Here is a 26,881-nt window from a genome sequence, read left to right as displayed (position 1 = left end):
GTCTGGATGATTAATTGCTTTGGAGTCAGTGATCGCACCATTCTGTTCCGTCACTGGGAATAAACTCATTTTTTGACGATTTAGCTGAAAAGAAGTTGCGTCTGGGCCGTGGATGATGACAGAGTTATCTTTGTAAGACTAGAACCTGAGTCTAACCTTGCAGAAGAATCTTTCGCAAACAGCCAGATGCTTCGTAAGTCATTTCCACAAAGATTGCACGGTAGGTCAAAAAAACATCGACATTGTTTACTTCATTATGTCTCCAAACATGCTTGTCGAGCAGTTGAGTCCCCGTTCGCGCCGCAGCGCTCTGATGAATTCTGGGAGACTGTTTACTACTCATCAGCAGATAGCAGAAGTTTCGGAGGTGGGGTGCGTTCGCGCGGTGGAAATCACAGTCTTACAACTTCTGCCTCAGCACCACGGGGGGCACAAACAGTCGTCTGCCTGTTAGCAGGCCGCCGCCGTAACGGACCGCCGCCGAATTAAACACGAGGGGTAATTAGATAAATGTTTGGGATCGTTGCTGCGTCATTACACAGAAGTGTTTTCAGGCATTTTTGAGTCGTTTGTTCGCAGATGAAGTGATATGAGGGCACTTTTCAGGCAGAGATGAGACATTTTCATCTCAGGGTGGGCGGGGCTTTGTTGAGGTCGATCTCCATTGGCTAGTGCCACAAGTTCAGGTAATGGATATCAGTTTATTTTGTACGTAAATAGATGTCATTAAAAATTAAATTCTGGGGCTAGGAGCTCCAGAGCCTCATTATCTCCTCAGTTTGAAGGAGACAATAAATCTCTTGGCCACACCCCTTCTTGTCATAGCTCCTCCCCTTTCTCCTCCTTTTATGGACATGTCTGTTCTTAGAGGTGGAGCAGAAGTGACCTCTGACTTTAATGTTGACTTAGAAAGACGAGATGCAACCACTCCGCCTTGAATGGGCTTAAAGGTTACTTCCTCCTTACCCAGAATGCACCTGGTTGGTAATCAGCAACTAGCAGTTTGGCGTGTTTGAGTTAACGCTTAACGGCTGAGCAAGCGATCGCATGCCGCTGACACCGCTTGCTTGGGCGACCGAGAGTTTGGCGTGGAATTAACAGCGAGTGAAGAGACAGGAAGTGGAAGAGAGAGACAGGAAGTGGAAGGAGGGAAGGGAAGGAAGTGACCGACTCTTCTTCTTCACGTGCAGAGATGAAGCCGGACCCGAGCAGATGACCGAGACCCTGTGAGTGCCGTACACCGACATGTAGAAAACACGCAAGCAATGCAATCTACCCAATGATCCTGGAAGAATCAAAGTTGCATTATGGGAAATGTAGGCGTTTTTTAAAAGCCCTGAAGTGTGATAGTTTTGGCTGTGTAGTGACACTCTGCAGCAGCCAGTGTGCAAACAAGCGATACACCCACTCCAGCCATAGCTTACACACACACACACACACACACACACACACACACACACACACACACACACACTCCACAACTTCCCCACGCCGCCTCATGAATACAAACACCGTCACACACACTCAGAGCGCAACAACATATGGCCGACCAACTGTCTCACACACACACACACACACACACACACACACACACACACACACACACGCCATCATCACTCACTTCTCCGTGGGGTGTTTTTTTTCTTTTCAAACCTGTTACGTCCACTTTCACTCACCTCCACCTTCCACACACACACACACACACACACACACACACACACACACACGCAGACACACTCCGTTCTGTGTGGGTGCGTTTGATTTGCTACGAGTGAGCTCATCCATAGGTGGAGTCCTCCAGATCCATAACCTCCCACACGAACACCGTCGGCTGCAAAACGATGACCAACTGCCTCCAATCAGGAAATGTTTGTTGTGTTTGATCGATGCCTCCCTGATCGCTCACTGTCTCCACACACACACACACACACACACACACACACACACACACACACACACACACACACACACACACACACACACACTCCTACACACACTCAGGTATAAATACATGATGTTGTGGTTGGATGAAAGAACAGTTGAGACTTGTTCACAAATTACAGGCTGTTCTTCTGTCTTCTGCTGGTGCAACATGGCCCACATTTCTCCAGCATTCAACACTGATTCCCAAAGCAAAGAGCCCCCCCACCCCAAACACACACACACTCACACACACACCCCGCTTTCCCAGAAGCAAAAAGCACCCCTCTATCTGTTTCGCCACCTCCTTTCCCTTTTGTCTCTTCCTCTTTCGTCCTTTCTGTCACTCTTTCTCTCTCCTGTGGCCTTGAATGCAGGAATCCGTCCTGAAAAGCTCTCCCTTTCTCTCTCCCTCCCTCTCTCTCTCTCTCTCTCTCTCTCTCTCTCTCTCTCTCTCTCTCTCTCTCTCTCTCTCCCTCTCTCTGTCAGGGAGGTGAAAAACCTCCTTGATGGTGTGGGGGCTCCTTTGCTTTCAGAAACAGTGGGATGGGGGGAAGGGAGGCAGAGGCAGTGAGCTTGAGCTCCGCCTTGTCTCGCTGAGCTGTGCTAAGTTGTCCAGAAGAAGACGCTTCCAGGAGGAAATGGGCTCAGTTTAAATTTCACTATAAAAGCGTCCGCTGTGTCGCTCTGTCGCAAGAAGCAGCTGGTGCTCCAATTATTGTGAATTTTCTTAGGATCCAACAAGGTTGTTCTTATTTATCGGCGAATTTACTGTTTAAATTACTCTGGTTCCTGGTGCATAAAATGAAATTACTGCCTATCTATCTATCTATCTATCTATCTATCTATCTATCTATCTATCTATCTATCTATCTATCTATCTATCTATCTATATCATTATTATCCAAGAGCATGTCACTTTTGGTTTTGCCAGGAGAAATCAAGTTTTATTTGAAAATAGATATATATTCATCTTTTTTTTTAAAAATTAGTAATCAAGGAACAAGTACCACAGAGGCAGATTTTATTATTGTCATACATTTAAATTCTGTCACCCACTTTCAACTGATGACCTTCTGTTAAGTGGTTTCAAGTGGTTTTACCAGAAGTGACTGAATTCTAAATGATGACGATTAAATCATATTTTCCTCAACTTTGCTGACTCACATCGTGAAATTTATGTAATTCCAGTTGAAAAAAAAAAGGATCAAATTCGGCGAGGAATAACGTTGCTTTGACGTCACTTCCGTAAACACAACGAATCCTGCAGTACATCCGCTTTTTCCACGCTGTCGTGCTTTTATTGTGAAACTCCAAGCGGAAGCAGCCTTTCTCCGATTCCGTTGAAATTGACGGCGCGTCTTCCTTTCTGGCCAGTCAGCCTCTGCAACCCGCCGCTGCCGCTCGCAGGAACACACACCGACACACACACTCTCTCTCTCTCACACACACATACACACACACACACACACACACACACACACACACACGGTAATCTCGGACTCCTCTCTCCGGTGGCAGAGGACGCTCGGTCGGACCGCGGAGGGGTCGGGATAACACTTCGCTTCCTCCCCGGGAATCGGCTCTTTCCTCCCGGACTCGGAGCGCTGCGATCGGCCGGCGATGCGGGAGCAGCTTCGGAAGTGAGTGCGGGGCTGGGGAGCGTTCACGGTGATGGGGGGGTGTTTGTTGGTCGTAATGCAGTAAACCTGTTCACAGAGAGGCGGTGATGTGGGGCACGGAGCCCCCACACCGAGGAGGAAAAAAAAATCACCTGGAGTCCGGATCTGCGCCAAAACGGAGCGGTTCACACCGGGGGTGCGTTCACGTGTAGCGGATCGTTTCTGCCCAACATTACGTGCAAGTTGTCACTAAAAAAAAACAAAAAACCGCGCATCGAATGAATGAGTGATGGGAGCAGAAATGACCAGAGTTGTGTCCGGAATCCTTTCACCCACGGGGCGTGGGACCCGGGAAAAACACCACATATTCATGATTAACTGTTTAAAGGTGGGGGAGAAAAAGTGTTGTGGGCGCTAGCCGTCCCCCCCCCCCGTCCCCCCTCCAGCCAGCCTCCGTGGCTGCTGCGGTAGATCCGGGATAGGCGTCCTCCACCCGCGATCCCACCCGAAACGCGCCCCCCCATCTCTCTCCCCCACCCCGGTTCTTGACGCGGATGCTTCGCTGCTGACATGTCCGGGACGCAGGGAGGACATTGAACGCTCCACAGCAAACGGACCCCCCCACCACCCCCAAACCCCCACCAAGGTGGGTCTGGGTGAATCCGAGCGGCCGGTCGAGGCTTTGCAAGAGAAAAGACCCCCCCCCGTGGAGCGGCGTCCGATCCGTGTGTGTGTGTGTGTGTGTGTGTGTGTGTGTGTGTTGCATTCCTCCACAATCACGAGAGGTGCAAACACACTCACCTCCGCGCCAGCAAAGTAGCCCGTGTTTGGATCGGTGTGTGTGTGTGTAGTGTGTGTGTGTGTAGTGTGTGTGTGTGTGTGTGTGTGTTTTGCGCATGCGCGGAGGCGTGCACGGCGTTCTGGTTGCACTGAAATGACACGGGGTCTAATTGTCAGCGCAAACGTTTTTGTTTTAGTTCCTCCAGATCAAGTGTGTGCTGGTTCTGTGTGTGTGTGTGTGTGTGTGTGTGTGTGTGTGTGTTCAAGAGTTGGGAGCAGAGGATGTGGGCTTGCTGGTGCAGATTTTCTGGCACCAGCCTGATTGCAGGTGTGTGTGTGTGTGTGTGTGTGTGTGCTGATTAAACACAGCTGATGGATAAAAACCCCTCACACACACCTTGGGTCGCTGCTCAGACACGACTGTCACGGTTTGATGCTTATCGCCCACAATAAGCATCAAACTGTCGGGGAGTCGAACCCACAACCTCCTGCTGGGGGGGTTCCTCCTATCGGGGCTCAGCTGTCAGGAAAGTTAGACACCCCAGGGATGATCATCCCACAGGAAGTCCTTCCATTACCACCAGGAAGTGACCCCTGACCCCACTGGGGTGTGGAACCCGTTTCCCGCTCCTGGGGTTCTGGATCAGGCGTTTTGACCTCCTGGTGAGTCTGAGTCTGATTTCTGATGGCTTCCAGTCGGCGTCGACCTCCGGAGGCCAGAAGCATCAAAAAGCCTCTTTTTATTTCCTGCGGTCCTTTTGTGCAGCTCCACATCGATTATTTCTCCGAGGCTGGAAACAAAACGTGCACCAGAGGTCACGAACACAAACGTGTGAGGAAGGAATTTAGGTTTTTATATTTGGATAAAAGTGTTGAGTTTGTAAGACCCGCCCCTTTGAGGGAGCCTTCACTCTGATTGGCTGGCAGGTGATTGGTGGAGGGCTGTGCTAGCATTCAATCTATAGATTCTGAATGACGTCACAGCAAAGGCGACGTCATCGCTTTGGTTCCAATCCACCATCAAAAATCGCTGATTTATTCGCATGCTGCGTTTTGATTGGCTGTGACGTCATAAATCCGAGATATCAGAAACTTCCCCTCCGGCAAAAACGGAATAAAAAACAATTTTTGATATTTTATTCATTTTTTTCATCCATAATGCAGAAGATACAAACACTCAGTGTCGTCAGCTTTTCTGGTTTTCTTACAGTTTGGGGATTTTGGGGGGGGGGGGATTTAAAAACACACAATTTGAATCTTCACGTTCTAAACCTCTAACACACACACACACACACACACACACACATCTGACTCCGTCTGTTAAAAATAAAAACCTCAAATGATCTTTATGAAACTGGATATTAGTCGTCATGTTTCTCGGATCATTATGGTAAATTACCACAAGGGAAAATAATTAAAATTTCCTTTCAGCTCGGCGGGAGGTTTCCTCAGTTCTCCTCTTCATCATCACCCCCCCACAGCCCCCCCCCCCCCCCCCCACAGCTGATGAATATGGCTTTCATGCCTTCTTATTTAAACCCGCTCTCTCTCTTGTTCGCGTCCCCCGAATCCATTGTTTGGTTTGTTGGGGCTCATTCACACGCCTGGTGCTCAGGAAACGTTCTGTCGTGGGGGGGTGGGGGGGCGTGGCCCCGTAAACCACCTCTAATCATCCATCAGCCGTGATTGGCTCCAAACAGCGGAGGATCCGTCTCCTCCATTCATTCCCGGTTACGCGCGGATTCCAGGACCTTTCTTAACGTTTCTGACGGAAGGAGAAGTTTCCGGTCTTCATCCGGGACGCGTGACGCAAACGGAGCCTTAATGATGTCATGACGCGCGTCTCTCACGGACCTCACCTCATTCCCACAGAGCTCTGATGAATTAATCCTATTGATTAATGATCAGCAACGGCTGGAATCGAATCTTGAGTCTTTTGCAGGAACACAAAGCGAGTCATTAACGGCTTTCAGGGGGTGATTTGGCAAAGAGGGATCTGATCCCGAGCCAGAGGTGGGGGGGGGGGGGTCCTTACACTACAGTAGGGAAGTCTGACCGGAGCCGTCCGCAGCTCCCGTCCCGGGTGTGACCCCCCTCCGTCGGTCAGAAGCCGGGTGAGAGCCGCCGGGCGTCCGTGGATTGGAGCACAGCGCGGTAGAGCGTGTGTGTGTGTGTGTGTGTGTGTGTGTGTGTTTTAAGTAGCTCTTCACCGTGGGACCCCCCCCCCCTCATTATCCGGAGTGTGAGTGTGGGTGGGAGAACGAGCAGCGGTGAATAATAATGACCACAGCCGGCGTGTGGATGGTGAGGCGCAGGTGTGACCTCACCTGAACGGAACGCACCTGGAAACATCAGATCTGACCCAAACGTTCCGGTTCCTTCCCTCTCAGAGACGGATCCATTCTCAGGCCTGACGCTCCTTTAGCGTCTGTTTGACTGGATGACGTCAGCAGCGCAGACGCCCTGATTGGCGCGTAAAGCCAGACGCAGGCGCGCGCCGAATGTCCATTGGTTAACCATCTGACGGGGGGTGAGAGGCGTTGAGGAAGACGTCCTGGGTCTTCATCTTCATCTCCTGCAGGGTGGGGGGGCGTTCAGATGTTTGGAGGCGGACGTGGCCTCCGTGCGCATTTACGCACAGGAGCGTCTGGCGCAGACGCGGCTCCGGTGTTCTTAGCGCCACTCCAATCAGGTTGTAGACGGAGCCGCGGCTGGAATTAGCCTCCAGATTTGACGCTCATGTCGGTGTAATAATTATAACAGCAGCTCGGTGGAACTAACGAGCAGGAAAATCGCCTCTTTGCTTTACAGTAACATAATTAGTTTCCGCCGCCGTTTGGAATAAATGGAGTTTTAATGTTTTCTAGATGGCGTTTAACTTCAGAGTGAACGTTTAAAGACGCCGTGATGGGCTGAGTGGGGGTGTGTGCGTGGTGTGTGTGTGTGTGTGTGGGGGGGGGGGGGGGGGGTTAGAGCCGATCACGACATTCAGGCGGGATTAGACGAGGAGGCGTTGATGACGTCATGAAAGAAGTGGCTCCAGATGAACCAGCAGAGATGCATCCCATGTTTAAAACCTGTGTGTAACAGTTACTAATGAGAATACATCTGATGTGACATGTTAAAGCGTGTGTTTAAGTCTGGTCACGTGTCTGAGTGTCTCAATCTGATTGGCTGGGGCTTGATTTGTGTGTGAGTGTCATGGGTTTAGTCATACAAACGCAATTCAGCAGCAAAAAAATGGGAAGAAGTTGGAGTTGTGGATTCTTTAAGTATCTATTGTTATTATTATTCAGGCGTGGGAACTCTGGGCCCTGCGCGTCCGTCTGCAGGCGTGAATCACTCGCCGTCTCCAAACACGCAGCCGGGCCTCCTGTGAGTGGCGTGCAGCGGTCGTGAGGAGAGGATGACACAGCATCCATCCATCTCTACCCCCCCCCACCCCATCCACACACCCCCCTCCATCAACATGGTCTTTGTGTTCGTTCCGCGGTGTTATTTCTGAAGATTATGAGATGGAGGGGAGAAACACACAAACAAAAGGATTAGTGTCAGAGTGTGGGATTTTGGAGAAGTTGATCTCATTCATCAGGAGCGGAGATTCATTCCAGCGCCGCCCGAGAGGATTTTACATTTACTTTTGGGTTTTTGGGAGACGGCAGAGTCGCCGGCATTAGTATGCAGATCTGATGTTGGTGCTGAAGAGCATGCCTCTAATATTAACCCTCCTGTCCTACATCAAACTTACTATCTGGAGGGTTTAACGTGTCAATCGCACAAGAGCCAGTGTTCTGATCCCCTGTAGGGAAAGAAACGGAGGAAAACCTGAAGGATCCGCAGCGGGTTGAGTTCATATTCCCTCTTTTTTGACTCGTTCTCCGTCTGTTCGCTCGTTTTAAACAATCTGAGGTCACAAATTATTTTAAACGCTTATTTTTTGTCCCTTTTCAGCCACCAGACCCAGACGACATGCTGGGATCATCCCAAGATGGCCGAGCTCTACCAGTCTCTGGGTGAGACCCTCCTCCTCCTCCTCCTCTGTGTGCTCCATAAAATTTCCTTCATCTCCATCTTGTCTCCTCTTCCTCAGCCGACCTGAACAACGTCCGATTCTCGGCCTACCGGACGGCCATGAAGCTCCGCCGCCTGCAGAAGGCCCTCTGCTGTAAGAACCTCCTCCTCCTCTTCCTCCTCCTCCTCCTCCTCTCATCTCCTCTGCCTCATTCGCCTCCTCGCGCGTCCATATGAGTGTTTACTCATCCGTCTCGTGTCTCACGGGTGGATCTGGAGAGCGAGCCGCCTCCGAGCCGTCATGACGCGACGCCAGAGCGTACACCCGCCTGCAGACATATAGCGCATGAGCGATATTTATACCATGAAGGTTTGCTATAAATAAACGCCACCAGGTCTGGTGATTAACCCGGCGAAGGCGTCTTGGCAGGGCCTTTTCTGTTTTCCTTCACATTATTCCCAGTCTTCTTTTATTTGTTTTCTTTCCTGTTGTTCTTTATTTTTGTGTCACTGGTATAAATATCAGTAATCTTTCTATTTTATATACATTTTATCCCTGCATCTGGTATTAATAACACAATTAAAATGTAAAGGAGGTCTCCTGTATCATGATGGGACCTTCCTGCTGAAAGGAAATTAGTGAAAAAAAATTGTGAAAAATAAAATTTTATGTATTAAAAAAAATTCTATTAGTGACATTATATATATATATATATATATATATAAATAAAATAAAGGATGTAATATATAGAAATCAATCTCCTTAAAGTTAGTTGATTTGTCAGAAACAGACGTGATCCTACTAAAGTTATGGAGCGTTTTATCCTCTTTCAGCTCATTGTTTCGGTTATGCGGTTCGCCACCCTGACCTCAAAGCGCTAACGCTCCAGCTAGAAACCAGTTGTCGTGCAAAAAATGCACCACAGATGTAGACAATATTTACACCAAGCGTGTAGAATTTCAAAATAAAGTTCACCTTTTTGTTTCAGCTGCTCTTTTCTCTCTCCCGCTGTCCGACATGTCAGACGCCTCTTGGAAGAGAAAATATAGAAACAGCCGGCGTTCCGAAACAGAAGTTTACAGTTTTTGTGAGTCACACGGTTCACAGCGAAAGCGAAGTCGCGAGACGATCTGAGAGTCTCCGTTTTTTTGGCAGATTGTAATCCGGCAGGAATAAAAAGGGGTTATTTTAAATTTGCTCATCAATCGGAGCGATTCACGCGGCCGGTTTTCGACGGCATCCGAGCGCGCTAACCGCCCCGTTTGTGTTGCAGTGGACCTGCTGAGCATGCCGATGGCGTGCGAGGTGTTCGAGCAGCACGGCCTGAAGCAGAACGAGCAGCTGCTGGACATCTCCCAGCTGGCCGCCTGTCTGACCAGCCTGTACCAGCGTCTGGAGCAGAGCCATTCACACCTGGTCAACGTCCCGCTGTGCGTCGACATGTGCCTCAACTGGCTGCTCAACGTCTACGACACGTACGGCTACACACACACACACACACACACACACACACACACACACACACGCTGTGATGTGGCAGACCAATCATACGTTTTCTCGCCTTGCAGGGGTCGCACCGGAAAGATCCGGACCCTGTCCTTCAAGACCGGAGTCATCTCGCTCTGCAAGGCTCACCTGGAGGATAAATACAGATGTGAGGAACAGGAACCGCGACAGATTGAACAGTTTTTTTAATTAACGACCAGCAAAATCATGGTTTTGTCTGAATATATCAGAGCAAAGAGCGCCGCCGATCCGACGCCGCGGGCAGATGGCGTGAAGGTTTTAACCGTTAATCAGCGCTGATAGAAATAACAGATTTGGTCATAATTTACTGATGCTGTTCTCTATCCCGCTTTCCAGAAGTCATAATTCTGTTTCTCTAATAATTAATGAGAAAATTAAAGTTTAATTGATAACAAACACTTCCTTAATGTATTTAAAGAGTAAAAGTTTAAATAAATTTGAGGTAATTAGTTGGGAAGAGAAGCAGGAGATGAATGAGACGCATTTAATTCTGCATGAACGGGTGGAACACGGCGCTGTAACCGACCCGTGTGACGCGTCGGCTTATTGGTTTACATCCTGTTGTTGTCTGCGTACGACTTAATGAAGGTAAACACAACGGAAGGCTGCGCGTCATAACGTCGCGGGCCGGCGCGCTTCTCGTCCAATCAGAGGCTTTGTTGTCAAGTTTAATCCACCAGCTGCAGGGATTGGATGCCTAAACGTCATCAGCGTCTTTTAAATGTCCAGGAGTTTCCACACTATAAGGCGCACATGGAAGGTTTTAATTTTCTCAAACTGACAGTGCGCTTTATAATCCAGTGCATTTTATAATCCATTGCATTTTATAATCCAGTGCATTTTATAATCCAGTGAATTTTATAATCCAGTGCATCTAATAGTGCAGAAATATTGTGCACAACTCGGATCTCACTGGAGATCACAAGATCTTCGTCCTTCCTCTCAAAGATTTGTAGCCGGCTTCGTATTTATTACAAACGCCTCGACGAAAATGGAATCCGACACTTGAGAGGCCATCGCCGGATCATTTTCTCCTTGTTTGTCCTCATCCATCATCCTTTTTCCACTTCCATTCTCTCCCTTTACCCCCCCCCCACACCTCCTCTTTGTCTCCATCCTTCAGTTTTGTTCCGACAGGTCGCCAGCGCCACGGGATTCTGCGACCAGCGTCGTCTGGGCCTCCTGCTGCACGACTCCATCCAGATCCCCCGGCAGCTGGGTGAGGTCGCCTCCTTCGGGGGCTCCAACATCGAGCCGTCCGTCCGCAGCTGCTTCCAGTTCGTACGTGACTCCTTTGTTTGTTTGTTTGTTTGTTTGTTTCGCTGAATGAGCGCTCGCTAATCGTAGCAACGGGTTCCGTGTGGGCTTTTGCGGTGATGCCCCCCCCCCCCCCCCCCCAGGGGCCCCTCCGCATTCAGACCACCCAGCGTCTGAGCGCTCTGGGTTTATTTATAGAAAGACCCCCCCCCCCCGATTGTCTGCAGAAAAATAAAAGCCGAATTATCGATAAAGCTGAGGATAATAAAAACAAATGCAGCACAGACTCCGGTAAACGGGGCCCGAGAGTGTGTGTGTGTGTGTGTGTGTGTGTGTGTGTGAGTGAATAAGAGCCTGCAGGGATCAGATAAATGATCTCTGACAGCTTTAGAGATGGAATGTTTGTGGACGGAGGAGAAAAGAGGCGTCCACCTGTACGAGCGTCACGCCGACGGATGAATCACAGACGCCGTCTGGATCGCCGCCCCCCCCATCCCCCTTTGTCTTTCTGTATGTTTTGGGAGCAGACAGCACAAACAAACAAACGAGCCACAAAACAAGCAGCAAATCCGCCGTCCGCCCCCGAGGCTCCCCCGTAATTGCGAGCGTGACCGGATTATCCCCGATCTCCCAAAGATGATCCAGAATTTTCGTGTTTAAAGTCGGACTTTTGGACGGCGAGCGGAGCCTCTTCCTCTGAAACGCATTCAAAGAGGGAAAAGCCGTTCTCATGCCTCCAACAAAAGGAATATCGACTGGTGGCTGAAGCCCTCCTCCGAACGCCCATTGTCCGATCATAGCTTAGCAACTGTAACTAAGCGCGGACGACCCGTCGAGCTCTGAATGTGTGCAGATGAAGTCTGCTTCATAGGCGGTATTTATCTGCTTCTTCGACTGGATTTGCGTCTCTTTGTGCACCTCGAAGGATCTCAAACCCACAGATTTGACGTTAATGCGCTGCTATATTTATATATTGGAGGCCTCTATGGTCACTGTGCACCAATAACGTTGGAAATTCCAAAATCCCTGAAGTTCCCAGAATCCCCTTCTGATGGGAAAGTGATGGATGAACCAATATGTTGTCCCTGATTGTTTTTGTTGAGTCTAACTCTTTTATTTTCCAGATTAGGACAGAAAAAAAAAAAAAAAGGCTGGGTTTTATTTGTTTCGGATTATTTCCCGCAGTGACTTTATCCACCGTCTGTGACCTTGTGAGTTTTTGAGGCAGCGAGATTGTCAAAGATTGTGAGGCTCACGTTACAGATTTTGGACGACTATCCGGTTCTCTCGCCCAGAGGAATAAGATTCATCAGACTAGCCTTTATTTTTGGCTCGACCGCAAGAAAAAAGTAGAATGACGCCAAAATTGATCTTTTTGTGACGCTCGTGTTTTTTTTGTCTCCTTCGCAGGCGAACAACAAACCGGAGCTGGAAGCCGCCATGTTCCTGGACTGGATGCGTCTGGAGCCCCAGTCCATGGTTTGGTTGCCCGTCCTGCACCGTGTGGCCGCCGCCGAGACCGCCAAGCATCAGGCCAAGTGTAACATCTGCAAGGAGTGTCCCATTATAGGGTTCAGGTGGGTTTGTGAAGGAATAGTGGAATAAAAGGGACTTGGATCTTTTCCTCCTGCTGGAATAGATCAATGTTTAATCTATAGCGCAGCCGCCGCCCATATGTTCCCTTAAATACGCTCGTATGTCACCATTTAGCAATTACCGCCAGAGAGAAAGAAACATCCTTTTTTATTATCAGAAGAGACGTTTCTTCTTCTTTAAAGCGGAGCGAGCCCCCCCACCCCACCCCGTCCCCGCAGAATTCCTTTATTTAAACAGTAGAAGAAGAGAGCAGGGATTTCTATTTCATGCCTGGCGTTCAGGAACAATTGAAGGAGGAGCGATGGCTCCCCGGTCGGCTCCGCGGATCTCTTTTATACCAATGTTTGAAATAAGAAGCATCTGCTTAAACGTGATGGATTGAGAACGGGAGAATTGATCTGTTGGGAGGGGGTCGTGTTCTTGTGATATCGAGCAAAGCGGAAGAATTTAAATACGATGTTATAAGGCGCACCTAAAAGTTGTTTATTCGTCTCATAATCCAGCATGCTAATTCATCCCTGACTGACTGCGGACTCAACATGTGACATAAAATTAACATCTTTTATTATATTTTTTTGGCCGCATTTTTCTATTTATCAGCGTCCCAACATCAGTTCTGACGTGCGTTACGCATCATTTACCCACTGATTTAAAAATAGACAATAAAACAGCACCGCTGCGCTCTTGTACATCACGTTCAAGACCCAAAAAGCTCTTTGTTGGAGGTTATTATTCCAATAAAAACGCATTAGTTTCGCCCGTTTTATCAAGCAGATTGCTCCCTGTCACCGCGGCTCCGGCTGTGTAAAAGCTCGTGAACCTATTTGTTGCCTTAATCTAATTCAACACCAGCAGCCGGGGCCGTAAAACAGCCCCTGAATGAATGATTGATGATGTGATTAGAACGACAGAAGCACATTTGTATTTGTAACCTCATCCCTTTAAAATACTCACCAATCCCAGGAGATGCTTCTTTCTCTTTCTTTCTGTTCTCTCTCTTTTTTTTTCTGGAGCTGGAGGATGGGACACTTAAAGGAAGGTGTGTCTAATCTGTTGTTTGTCGGCGCTTTCATGAGACGAGTGGTGGTAAATGTTAATGAGGCCCCGCTGCTGGAGGAGACGCTTCTCATTTAGGCGCCGGGCTGCAGGAATGTTAACCACTCCGACCGTGGAGGAAACACAGTTGTAAATTTCCACCTTTTTTATTCATCCTCTCCTTTTCTTTCCCCGTTTCCTCTTCCTCTCTCTCCATCTTTCCCTCCCTGCAGATACCGGAGCCTCAAACATTTCAACTATGACATTTGCCAAAGCTGCTTCTTCTCCGGTCGCGTCGCCAAGGGACACAAGATGCAGTACCCGATGGTGGAGTACTGCACTCCGGTAGGAAAACGTGTATTTATACAAATATTATGAGCCTGAATGTGATGTGAGGAGGTTTTATGTAGTAAAGACGCATCAATGGGCTCAGATCTGTGCTGAAAGCTCGCCTGAGGACGAGAGCGGGTTCATTTCTCTCAATTATATATTGTATCGTCGCAGATGCACTTTCAGCGAGCCTTTTATTTATTTCAGTCAGGAAGTATAATAACCCCAATTAAAAACGACGGTTCGAATCCGCAGCACCAGCCAGATTGAGATAATGTGCGATAATTGTCGTTTGGCGATGAAAAGCAACAACAACAAAAAAAAAAAACGGTTGAAAGTCGTCCCGTTCTCGCAGGTCGAGCAAGGTAGAGGTAGGTAGAGGATGTGACGGCCGATGAACCTCACTGAACGTCGCCACATTAGCAGATTTTTTTGCGAATTCCTCCATGAATCGAGTGTGTGTCCAAAGATGCCGCTGCGTAAATTGCTAACCCATGCTAGCTTTGGCCCCTTGATGTTGCTGTGGGCCTGAGGATGCTAACAGATTAGCTACGGCAGCTTTAATGGACACGTCAGCGTCGGATTTAAAGCTCGCTGCCGCTGTGCCCCCCCGTCTCTCCAGACCACGTCGGGGGAGGACGTCCGCGACTTCGCCAAGGTGCTGAAGAACAAGTTCAGGACCAAGCGCTACTTCGCCAAACACCCGCGTATGGGCTACCTGCCCGTCCAGACCATCCTGGAGGGGGACAACATGGAGACGTGAGTCACACACACACACACACATCTGACCTGAATCCAGACGACAACCATTGTGTTTGTGCAGCGGTGTGTGTTCCAATCCGTTTTAGTCGGAATCGGACTATTTAAATAAGTGCACGCGACCTTTGACCTCTCGCATCCGTCATTATAATTCAAGAAGAACACACACACACATACACACGACTGATCAGTTATCAATCTTTCATCAGTGGTGATTGTGTGTTGCTATGTGTGAGCCCCCCCTCCGTCATCCCGCTGCCTCCCATACCGCAGCTCCCATCATGCCTTGCTGTGCAGTGTCCTTCCACTTCCTGTGTCATCATCTCCCATTTTCTTGTCTTGCAGTCCTGTCACTCTGATCAACTTCTGGCCCGTAGACCATGCGTGAGTACCCCGCTCACACACACACACACACACACACACACTATACGACACACTCCCCACCCCCCCATTTCACACTCATCGTGTGTCGTTTTGTTGTCAGGTTATGAGTTTAAGTTTTGTGAAGATTAAAAATATGCTTTTTCAAAACATTCAAGCTCATTGGACCATTTTTTAGCCTCATTATGAGGCCTTACAGTGTTAGCATGTGGCTAAAGCTAGCCGTGCTACCTTGGCCAACTCAGTTTAAGCTCTTATTACAACGGTAGAATCCTTACTGAGTAAATACACCTTTTAAATACACTAGAATATATTTTTTCTAAACTTAGCAGGTGATTTTAACGCCCGTGTCAGTGAGGTTAAATGTCGTAAGCCTCTTAAAGTTCCGATCAGAGCTCCATGAGTCTCGTGGCGTTAGCGTCGTGCTAAACGCGACGCCATCATTCCCGCCACTCCACAGGTGTGTGTTTCTCATTTCCTGTGTGCTGGAAACTCGTCTGAGCGGAGGAAACTTGTGGATGTGAAGGTGCCCTCGTGAAGGGAAGTTTTACCCATTTCAAAAAGTCAAACCTTAATTTCCCAAGGACTAAAAACGCCGCAGGAAAAAACGCCGTTTCGTCTCCTCCGAGGCTTCTGGGTAATGATGTCAAAACGCTGATCTTTGCGTCGGCAGACGAGACGCGGCGCCTCAGATCCGTGGAGCCGTTTGAAGCGAGCGCCGCAGCTTATTTACCCGACGCTTCACGCCGACACACCTCTGTGCTTTGTGCTGCCGCTCCCCTGTGTGTGTGTGTGTGTGTTTGTGTGTGTGTGTGTGTGTGTGTGTGTGTGTGTGTGTGTGTGTGTGTGTGTGTGTGTGTGTGTGTGTGTGTGTGTGTGTGTGTGTGTGTGTGTTGGATGACTCCCCTCCTTCACGTCTTTGTGTTTCTCCTTCCGTCTTTCTTTCCTCCTCAGACCCGGATCGTCCCCCCAGCTCTCGCATGACGACACACACACCCGGATCGAGCACTACGCCAACAGGTGAGGCTCCGCCCACGTCCGGCGCCAAACCCCCCCTTCCTGCACACACCCACCCCTCCTGAGGCTGAGGAGACACTTTTGATTGATGCCATGTGGAATAATGAATTTGAAGACAATCCGAAAGCACTTCCTGCCACCCCCCACCCCCCAGCGCCGCCGCCTCTGCTCATGCAGCCATTAACTCACAGGGGATTGGTTGGCCCAGTTCTGTGTTGACGCAGTTCTGGGGGGAGCTCAGTCATATTCACACCTTGATGGACTTATTGTACCCTGAAAGTTCATTTTGAAGCGTTTTTTAACTGCAGTGGTTATTTAAGCAGCTCCATCAGATGAATAAATGATAAATAAATGATAAATGATAAATGAATAAATAAATGATAAATGATAAATGAATAAATGATAAATGAATAAATAAATGATAAATAAATAAATGATAAATAAATAAATGATAAATAAATGATAAATAAATAAATGCTGAATAATCTAAAATAATAGGAAGAAAATGACGCAAGATTGGAAGGAAATGTCAAACATCCCTCTAACGATGAGCCGCTGTGAGGTTGGGGGGGGTCGTGCTGTGCTGTGATTGGCTGCTTGTGCATCTTCTAATGCAGCTAACAGGTCGTGAACTAGCATGTGTGCTCAAAAGCCCCCCCCCCTAGTCGGTACCGGACTCAATCAGCTCTCATTCACCGAAACATTTCAGCGTTGCTTCACAGCTGAGGGACGAGGGGGTGGGGGGGTGGTAGAGATGGGGGGGGGGGTTGACATCCCATCACTGGAGTCAGATGGAGCGTTTGATCCCTGTCAGAGCGTTTGACGCCGCTCGCCTGTGGATCTGACGGCTTTCAGACATCATCAGCAGACGGGAGGGGGGCGGTAGGGTGAGGGAGGGGGCACCTAATGAAGCCTGGAGGGAGCGACACGCTCCAAAAGCACAAGGTTATCGCTAGTTTCTGTAGCGGCAGCAGCTTATGAGTACAAATACACCGGCCGGGGCAGATCACATCTGTCACAGTCCATCTGCTTAAACACTGTTTGGGGTTCGGGGCAGATAAACCCCCCCAGATCTCTGGGCGGTCCTTTTTTTGTTGAATTGCGACAGACCTGCACAACCGAGACGTTCGTGCCCTTTTTTTAGCGGTCGAACGCCGCGTTCCAGATAATGACCTCACTTCCTGTCCCTTCTAATTTAATGTTTGACATTTTTAAATTTTATTAATTGTATTGATCCCCGAAATTATTAGTCTTCCTGTTTCCAGCGTTAACTTCCTGTTTTCAGCGTTAACTTCCTGTTCCAGCGTTAACTTCCTGTTTCCAGCGTTAACTTCCTGTTCCAGCGTTAACTTCCTGTTCCAGCGTTAACTTCCTGTTCCAGCGTTAACTTCCTGTTTCCAGCGTTAACTTCCTGTTCCAACGGTAGCGTCTCATTGTGTGTCTCTTCCCTCCCCAGGTTAGCAGAGATGGAGAACCGTAACGGCTCTTATCTGAATGACAGCATCTCGCCCAATGAGAGCATGTGAGAACTGCTTCTGTTAACCCCGCCTCACTCACTGATTGGCTCATGTGTGCCGTCTCCTTTGTGCTCATTGGCTGGTTGTGATGTGACACTAAATAATGTGTTTGAACACCTGGGATAAAATCACATTTATAATTGATAGAAATGATTTATAAAGTCCAGCCTATGCAGTATTTTCCTTTAAAGGAATCTATTTCTTCTGCTGCTAAAATGCTAACATGTTATAATTTAAATAAAGTTCTGCTCTGGACAGAGAGAGGAACACAAATGTAAAACTGGCTGTGATGCTAATGAGGGATAAATTACATTTATTCAGTGTTTGTTTGGCGATGCAGCGGCTCGTTCTCCTGCGCCAGAGGTTAATGAAGGTGGATGAAGCAGTAAATCCTCCCGTTATGAAGCTCAGGGGTCAAAGTTCTGCAAAGTCGACCTCCGCTCCTGAATAATTCCATCAGATTTACTGCAGAGGTGATCGGATTAAGACGAATCGATACGGCGCAGGATGTGGCGTTAAACGCTCTCCTCCGTTCATATTCAAAACTTTATCCCGTCGTGATTCAAGCGGCAGACATCTTTAACGTCTGCAGCCTCCCGATGACCCCGAACTCGTAAATCCTGTTTACACTCTTCAGTTTATGGGTCCAAATCGTTCCATTTTGCCGTTCCGCTCGTCTTCCCGCTGCTCAGCTCTGCACGCACGGAAATTAGATAACAGAGATGAAAAAAGCGTTGATACAGAAAATCAGCCCCGGGGGCAATTAAAAGCATCAGCGTTTGTCGCTCGCAGCTGCAGCTTCCAGTCATGACTTTGTGATTTTATTTAAATTACAAATCTCATCCGGATAATTTAATCGCAAAGATTTCAGATAACAGGAAGTGGTTGTGTGTTTTACTTTTAATATGAGAAGTTGGGTTTTAACCTGCTAAGACGAGCCTGCATCTGATTGGTCGGGGGGTGAAATTAGCATCGCTTCTTCCTCTCTCCGTCCGCGCTGTTACATTCTTCTTCTGTGGTGACGTCCCGTTGCGTCCACTCACTTCCTGTCCCCCCCCCCCCCCCCTCCCTCAGTGACGACGAGCACATGTTGATCCAGCACTACTGCCAGTCCCTGAACCAGGGCTCCCCGCTCAGCCAGCCCCGCAGCCCCGCCCAGATCCTCATCTCCATGGAAACAGAGGAGAAAGGCGAGCTGGAGAGGGTCCTCAACGACCTGGAGCAGGAGAACAGGTCAGGGGACGGGATGGGCTTCTCCGGTGTCTGCATGGGGGGGGATTTGCACAACAACAATAATAATAATAATAATAATATTATAATAATATTAAGGAGCTTTTAGGGGAATAAAATTTGGATTGATGTGTTTTTCTGACGGAGTTTAAAGGACGTTAGAAATATTCATAATTAAACCAGACAAATCTCAACCCCCCCCCCCCCCCCTCCCGTAACCGAATCACTTTTTAAGGGCATCCAAGAACAAATGCCCCCCCCACCCCCCCACCCCACCCCCTTCATGTTCCATCAGTCCTGGAATACAAATGAATCAGTGAGAGCTGCTAACGCTAACGTGAGCTAATCTGAAGGAAAAATATAACAAGTGACCTCGTGCATCGGGTGTGATTGATGGTGACGGTTTTAATCATATCGTTGCCGTGGCGACGTCCCCTCTTGAAGCAATAAGACAAAAGTTGATCTCCTCGGCGGCGGGCGTTTGATGCTTCCTGTCCCGACAGGAAGCTGCAGTCGGAGTACGACCGTCTGAAGAAAGCTCACGACAGGAAGGGCTTGTCGCCGCTGCCGTCGCCGCCAGAGATGCTGCCGGTGTCGCCGCAGAGCGCCCGCGACGCCGAGCTCATCGCCGAGGCCAAACTGCTGCGGCAGCACAAAGGCCGCCTGGAGGCCCGCATGCAGATCCTGGAGGACCACAACAAGCAGCTGGAGTCCCAGCTGCACCGGCTGCGACAGCTGCTGGAGCAGGTACCTGCGCTGAGGGGGGGGGGGGGGCACGGAATGGATCGGCGCCGAGCGTTAGCCGCTGTTAGCGCACGGAGGCGGCGCCGGCGTCACTCGATGACCTCAGAGACACAAAAAAGATCACTTTCAGACGTCGCCTCATTTTTGACTCGTGTAATTAAACTCTGTGTGTGTGTGTGTGTGTGTGTGTGTGTGTGTGTGTGTGTGTGTGTGTGTGTGTGTGTGTGTGTGTGTGTGTGTGTGTCAGACGGATTCCAAGGTGAACGGCACAGCTCTGTCCTCTCCTTCCACCTCCTCTCAGCGCTCCGACTCCTCCCTCCCTCAGCACCGCGTGGCGGCCAGCCAGACTACTGATACGATGGGTGAGCACACACACACACACACACACACACACACACACACACACACACACACACACACACACACACACACTCATACAGTATATCCTTTAATTTGCATCCACCCTTTGAAAAGCGTGGAGAATGTAATTAGAGATGTCTGATCCGTCGCTCTGGAGACGTTATTGTTGTGCTATTTTTCACTTCATTTGTGTTCACACTTCCCACGCACACACACACACACACACACACACAGACACACACACACAGCGACCTGCCGTTATTTTTACCATCTTCCTGTTGCAGGTGACGACGAGCTCTCCAGCCCTTCCCAAGATGCATCTGGGTTGGAGGAAGTGATGGAGCAGCTCAACAATTCCTTCCCTCACAGCCAGGGTAGGAAAACCTGAACGCAAGCAGCAGCTTGTCTGGGAATGGGGGGGGGGGTTTGTGATACGCCAATAATTGCAGGTCCCCCCCTCCCCCCCAGGACAGGAAAAAAGAAAAAAAATGAAATGAACCCTTTTAAGCGAAGCTTTCCTGGGGGCGTTTGACGAGGAGGAAATGGAAAAGTTACCTGATTTGATCTCATTAAAAGTTAACGCTGCTAATTAGCACAGAGATACCTGTTAGGATCATTCTGAGGTGAGAGGCGCCTGAAGAAACCCGACACGTGAAAAAACGCAGGTCGGACTCCTCAGGCTGCTCCCAGGAATTAATGAGTTTCATCCTCTGCTCCCAAAACGGGTTTTTACGCAGGTTCAGTGAACGCCTCGCTGTCTTCAGGTCTCTAGCAAAGGTCAGGGTGACACGTTTGAGCAATCAGGAACAATGAAACCGTTCGTCAGGAGCAGGACAATAATAAACAGACAGAAAGCGCCTCCCCCAGAGGCTACGAACCCCCCCTCAATGACCTTTTCCTGTTTGTCGTTAATCCACCAATCAGAACGCGGGAGTCGCTTCACAGCTGCTGCATCAGCAGAAGAAGAAAGAAATGTTCACCTCAGTTCATGTTTTAATCTTTTTTATATTTTTATTTTCATGCTAATGAGTCTCACAGGTTTTTAAAAACGGCGTTTGATTGGCTGGTGTGTTCCGTCTGATGTTCATCTGGACCAATCAGCACGCGGCAAATACCGTCCAAGTTAATGGACGTGAAAATAAACATAATTTAAAAAAAATTTTTAGATAAAGTTTGTATTAAAATGAAATAATGAAGGAATTTTGCAGAAAAGTAATAAATGAAGTTGCTGAATCGGTTGAAGCGTCTGCTCTCGTCCTCCACTCGTCTTTCTTTCTCTATCATGAACTCCAAGCTGACTGTTTTTTCCTCTTTCCTCTTTCCTTCCTTTCCTCTTTTGAGCCAGGCGGGAGGCGGGGACACCCCTGAGAGGTGAGTGGCTCACCTTTCCACCTCACGCCCACCCCCCCCTCTGGAAAAGTGTATTTCTAAATTCTTTCCCTGTCAATTTCCTTTCTGTCTTCAGTCACGTTCTGGTTTGTTTTCTGTTTGTGCAACAGTTTAAAATTTAAACGTAATTTTATATGAAGTTTCAAGAGATTTAAAAAGCAGAAAATAAATAATTTACCCCCCACCCCACTGCCCCCCCCCCAGGTCCCACCATTGGCAGTTTGTTCCACATGGCCGACGATCTGGGCCGAGCCATGGAGTCGCTGGTCAGCGTGATGACGGACGAGCAGAGCGCCGAACAGCACGAGGCCCTGCCCTTCTGATGATCCCGCCCCTAACTCCTCCCCATTTTCCCCCCAAACCCCTCCCTTAACCCCTCCCACTTCCCTGTCGCATGCTTTTCTAGTCAAAACAACTGGATCGGAAACACAGTTTACAAAGAGAATATATATAACGTCTATTTTTGTGAAGGATTGCAGTTTGTGCAACGACGCGCAAAAAAACAGAAAAACCGACATAAAAAAAACTATAACTTGTAGATTTGAGTAGTTTCTTAAAAAAAAAACGTCCTGAAGTTGTTTTATTATTAACAGGCTGGTTTTTAAACTTCTATGCAATTGTATAAAACTAAAGTCGGGGTTGTGGGCGGGGCAAAGAGATGACATTTAAACGAGAGCGTTCGGCGCGGTGGAGTATTTTCGGGGAGCGGCCGAAGCGTTTGTACGGAGAATGATTGTAATCAAAAGGGTGCTTTCTAAAGGAAACGTCTTTATAATACCCAACACTCCTGTGGGGGTCATGCGGGGGTCCTCGCCGTGTGTCGTGCGTGAGGTTGCGTGAGCGTTTGCGTGTGGTGGTGGTGGTGCCTAATTTTCCACTTTACGTTTCCCGGTTTCTTTTATCTTCTGGCTGAAAAAGCTCACGTCATATTTAAAACTGATTTTCTCCATCCATCTGTCGTACGTTCACGATTCTTCCCTGTTGTTCATGTCTCCATGGCAACGGTTTTTTTCCTTTTAAAGAGGCCCGATGCAGATCTGAGACCAGCCAACAATTTAAATTAATTTACCAAATAAGATACTATTTTCGAGATTTCGTCCGATTCTGAGGACCGCCCCTTTCATTTTCAAGCCACGCCCCTCCTTTAAAGCCACACCCAGTAAAGTTTTACGCTGCACATTTTTTTAGGGATGAGAAATATGGAAAATGTCCAGAAACTTTGTTTACAACAATCTATACAGGGTACTTTAAGAGGAATTTGGAGGTGAATCAGGCTGTGGCCACGCCCACCAGTGATGTCACTCATCAGAGTTTTCAGATCTCTATCGGGCCTGACAAAAAAAAAAAAAAAATATCCGTCCTGATTTGCACTGGATCATTTAATTTCAGCGTCACCACGGAGACGCGTCTTTTAAACGGTACAGCTTTATAAACCACGCTGCTCGTCCAGGCTGGTGGTTTTATTTCAGATTTTCAACTTAAGCAGAGAAATATTTGCGTTTTAAAAGCCGGGTGACAGAAAATAAAAATAAAAACAAAAACCTCTACCTCGTGTGAAATCAAAGTCCAGTCCGGAGGCGACTCCTCTGCCCGATCCCCCTCTCCTGTCGATGATTAATTATTAATTGATTATTGCTGGCTGACTGAGTCATGTCAGATATTCTATATTTAGCTCTGGCCTGAATGTTCGGATCCAATCAGATTTATGAGTTTAGAGATTTTAGTGCGCGAATGTCACACCTGGGACGTTCTAGATTTGTTTTCTGTGTGTTTTGTCTTTAGTTAAAATCTTTTTGTGCTGTGTCAGCTGTTAACATATTAGCATGTGTGGCTAAAACAAAGCCCATCCTTTATTTTCCGTTAAACCACTCACCAGGTCTGGCCGGCTTTCGTTTCTATCCAGAATTTTATTTTATTTCTCAAGTTGTTTTTTTTTCATCTTTCAAATAACACGTCAATTCTTCACAACATATCAGATTCCACCAAATATATGCCTTACTACTGTATTATAAAATGCTTTACTGTATATCAATAAAGCACGCAGTTATGTCGACTCCTGCTTGATTTCCTGTGTTTATTTTTATCTACCTGGAAAAACAAAACTGCAATAAAGACACAAATAGAATCCAAAAACTCGAATGCATATAAATAGTAAATTTAAACTTTATTTACATTTTGTTTACCAAAGTGAAAAAGTCTCAGAGAAACAATTAAATAGAAGAAACGTTCCTTCATCAGTTTAAGCCCTGATATTCTATATCTGTCCTATACTTTTGCTATTTAGCTGCTAAAAGCTAACTTTACCCGTTTGCTGCTGAACAAAACCAAAACAATGAGCTGAAAGATGCTAAAACGCCTCATAGAACTGTGCAAAAAAAAATTTAGCCAGCTGCTGCGTTCAACCCAGCTAGGCTAACCCCTCATGACATCAGCAGCTCCTAATGTTTGCATCGTCGCCTTTCGAGGTCCGCCATTGGTCCATCTAAATCGTGGGTTTCCTACCCCCCACTACTGAGGCTTCGGCCTCCCGCCCCACAATCCTCTGCACATTCCGATCAGAGTGCGTCGGAACGACCTCATCCTGTAGGCGTACAGGATCGGATTGAGGGCGGAGTTAGCGTGGGAAAGCAAGATGGCCGCCAGGGAGACAGGAAGTGGCACGTGGTGGTGGGGGCAGAGCAGCTGCACCGTGTTGATGAGGTGGATGGGCATCCAGCACATCATGAACAGGAACAGCACCAGGAAGAGGGAGGTGGCCTTACGCAGCTCGCGACCCGTGCGGACATTACTGGTCGTCGTGGGGGCGGAGCCACTGGAAGGCCCAACCGTGGTGATCCCAGTCCCCACGACAAACCCAACGCCGGACGCTTTCCCTCCTCCTCCTCCGCCTGTCGTCCCCCCGGAGGAGGAAGAGGAGGAGCTCCCGGCGTCCTCCGTCCCGCCAGCCGCCGCGGTTTTCGCCGTCCCCTTGGCGACGGCGATGCGTCGGAGCTGGTGGCGGATGGTGATGAAGATGTGTCCGTAGATAGCGAACATGGCCGACAGCGGCAGCAGGAAGCAGCAGAAGCAGTTGAAGTAGACCATGTAGGTCATGTCCACCACGCAGGAGAAGATGCAGTAGCTGGAAGAGAGGCACGTTACGTTTCCTTCAATCCATCCATCGATCGATCGATCGATCGTTCACCCTCCTCATCCTCCTACCTGGAGTTGGTGGGTCGTTTTCGTGTTTCCATGAGGGGCACGCAGCCAAAGATGGCCGCCGTGACCCAGGTGAGCATCAGGACCAGCCTGGCGTTCCGGGGACTCATGACCCGGCGGTACTGGAAGGGCAGCAGGATGGCCATGTAGCGCTCGGCCGCTACCGCTAGCATGCTCAGGATGGAGATCTGGAGGGAGGAAGGGGGGTGTTAAGACTCCCTAGAGGTGTTTGGTCGACAGAGATCTGGTTCTGCCCCCACCTGTGTGAGGGCGATCAGGATGCTGAGCAGCACCGTGCAGAGGGGCAGGTTGTGTCGAGGTTGCCCCAAGTCCGTCAGCACCGCGCAAGGAACGGCCACCAACCCCACCAGGATGTCGGACATCGCCAGAGAAATCTAGAAAAGAACTTCAAAATGTTCCTGAAACACCTTTTTTCCCGTTTGAGTGGAACGTTCCAGACAGAGTTCCTCACCAGGAAGTAGTTGGTGACGGTCCGGAGCCTCCTGTTGTGGACGACGGCCACACAAACCAGGGAGTTCCCCCCGATCGCCATCACGGCCACGACCAGCTCCATGGCGATGTAGAGGCCTTGGAAGCGGGAAACGTACGGCGTGTGAACGCTGCAGCAGTCAGGAGTGACGTTCATGACGACAGGGAGATTCCAGGGTCATGGAAAACCTGGAAATCAAGGAAGGGATAGAAAAGCATTCCAGGGGTTAGAGCTACTGAATATCAGGAACCACATGGAGGTCAAGAAAAAAGAAATCTGGGTTAAAGTCAGACAAATTATTCAAATCAAACAAGTTAGACATGAGTGGAATCTGATCAGCAGCATTGGTTCTCATTAAATATTCGGCGTCCTGCAGGCATGATGGAGCATGCAGGAATGTTTCCATCCTGCCAGGCACAAAAAAAAACCCCCAAAAACTACAATCTGTGCAAAAATGGCTAACCAGTTAGCACGTGGCTAGCCGATGTGTGTGTGAAACCTGTTTCTGTCTGAGGAGATATGAAAGCAGGGAGCGGCGAGATAAAGCTGCGTCTGCAGCCTTTGTGACGAACAAACTGAGCCATGAAAATCATTCCTGATAAGAAGCAAAAAACAACAAACAGAAGCAAGTGTTCATTATTTAAGGCGCTGATAGGGACGTGAGCCGCTGCTGGTTGCTGTGCACACATGTAGATAGATGGATGATGGCCATTAAGGAGACTCAATGAAGAACAGCTAGGAGGGGAAATCCTGTTTGGGGGAGAATTTAAATTATATAAAGTACAACAAACAACACTTTATTATTATGATTATTGCTGTTATTTCCATGCTTGTCCAAGCAGAATAAAAAGCAGCAGAAATTGCATTTCTATATAATTTTCCTTGTTCAGGCCCTTGACAACTGAAACAAATGCTCTTATTTAAAGGATGTAAACCAACATGGTGGATAAAGAACACAGGTTTTAATAGTCGACTCACCTGCGGTCGGCTTCAGCTGCTGTCATCACACACTTATAGGTCCAGACCATCCAGAGGAAGAAATGAACTGATGGGGAACGGGGAAGGAGGCAGGAGGAGCATCAACCGGTGGGATGGAACCAAGCCCTGCTCCACCCTTCACCTCCACCCCTCTCTCTTCTTCTGCACCCTCTCCTATTAGCGCTGCAGATAAAAGATGGAAAGCAGAATACGTCAGTGACAGGTCTGATGAATGAAGAGCAGCAGTTGCCACACCACTACGGGATTTGGGTAAAATGGATAAGCAGATTTCCTTTGACGTAGATCTCTTGACAGAACAAATAGGTTTTATTTAATTTAAATTATGCACGCTTGAGCTACTCCTTCAAAAGCTAGAACAGTGACATTGTGGTAAAGAACAATGAAAAGGAAGCTGGACATGTTTTGCAAATCGTGGAGCTAAAATCAGAACCAAATGTATGTTCATGACGTGACGTAGTAAACAGTTAATAATAACCAGTTACAGGTAGTGTCATGTATTGAAAATGCATCTTGCAATAGTATTTATAAGTATTATTATACTCATTATTTTTATTCATGCTTTTATTTTTAAATATTGAGAGAAAAATAATTACTTTGAACAACTGATCTCAATTATTTAAAGCATGTTTGCATTATTTTAAAAGCACCATTCTATTCTATCATATGATAAATTGATATGTTGGTCCTGTCCAAATAAGGGTGGGTTAATATATAATCT

General features: G+C 48.2%; 2 protein-coding genes across 4 annotated transcripts in view; one reads left to right on the top strand and one right to left on the bottom strand.

The window, feature by feature from the left end:
* dmd (dystrophin) overlaps nucleotides 1–23,530 on the top strand; it is a 129,386-nt gene extending 105,856 nt beyond the window's left edge. For 2 of the 3 annotated variants that reach the window (XM_068308880.1, XM_068308882.1), the window contains exons 68-84: nucleotides 1,191–1,226; nucleotides 8,274–8,335; nucleotides 8,413–8,487; nucleotides 9,608–9,809; nucleotides 9,903–9,988; nucleotides 10,985–11,142; nucleotides 12,529–12,695; nucleotides 13,983–14,094; nucleotides 14,702–14,838; nucleotides 15,184–15,222; nucleotides 16,174–16,239; nucleotides 17,693–17,758; nucleotides 18,828–18,986; nucleotides 19,487–19,730; nucleotides 19,975–20,089; nucleotides 20,372–20,461; nucleotides 21,681–23,530. In XM_068308880.1, the coding sequence (XP_068164981.1) occupies nucleotides 1,191–1,226; nucleotides 8,274–8,335; nucleotides 8,413–8,487; nucleotides 9,608–9,809; nucleotides 9,903–9,988; nucleotides 10,985–11,142; nucleotides 12,529–12,695; nucleotides 13,983–14,094; nucleotides 14,702–14,838; nucleotides 15,184–15,222; nucleotides 16,174–16,239; nucleotides 17,693–17,758; nucleotides 18,828–18,986; nucleotides 19,487–19,730; nucleotides 19,975–20,089; nucleotides 20,372–20,461; nucleotides 21,681–21,799 (1,933 nt within the window). In that variant the 3' untranslated portion in view covers nucleotides 21,800–23,530. The remainder of the gene's footprint in view (nucleotides 1–1,190; nucleotides 1,227–8,273; nucleotides 8,336–8,412; nucleotides 8,488–9,607; nucleotides 9,810–9,902; nucleotides 9,989–10,984; nucleotides 11,143–12,528; nucleotides 12,696–13,982; nucleotides 14,095–14,701; nucleotides 14,839–15,183; nucleotides 15,223–16,173; nucleotides 16,240–17,692; nucleotides 17,759–18,827; nucleotides 18,987–19,486; nucleotides 19,731–19,974; nucleotides 20,090–20,371; nucleotides 20,462–21,680) is intronic. The other variant, XM_068308881.1, reaches the window with a different exon arrangement.
* A 263-nt stretch (nucleotides 23,531–23,793) lies between these two features.
* Nucleotides 23,794–26,197, bottom strand: LOC137591601 (adenosine receptor A1-like). The gene is made up of 5 exons (XM_068309698.1): nucleotides 26,143–26,197; nucleotides 25,147–25,352; nucleotides 24,935–25,069; nucleotides 24,678–24,862; nucleotides 23,794–24,597 (listed from the first exon to the last, which is right to left on the bottom strand). Exons 2-5 carry the CDS (start codon nucleotides 25,318–25,320, stop codon nucleotides 23,985–23,987), a joined length of 1,107 nt encoding a protein of 368 aa, XP_068165799.1. The 5' UTR covers nucleotides 25,321–25,352; nucleotides 26,143–26,197; the 3' UTR covers nucleotides 23,794–23,984.
* Nucleotides 26,198–26,881: the final 684 nt, after the last annotated feature.

The sequence above is a fragment of the Antennarius striatus genome, chromosome 24 (assembly GCF_040054535.1).
Source record: "Antennarius striatus isolate MH-2024 chromosome 24, ASM4005453v1, whole genome shotgun sequence".
NCBI lineage: Eukaryota > Metazoa > Chordata > Actinopteri > Lophiiformes > Antennariidae > Antennarius > Antennarius striatus.
The sequence above is the reverse complement of the archived record's forward strand: the minus strand, read 5'-3'. Positions and strand labels throughout refer to the sequence as shown.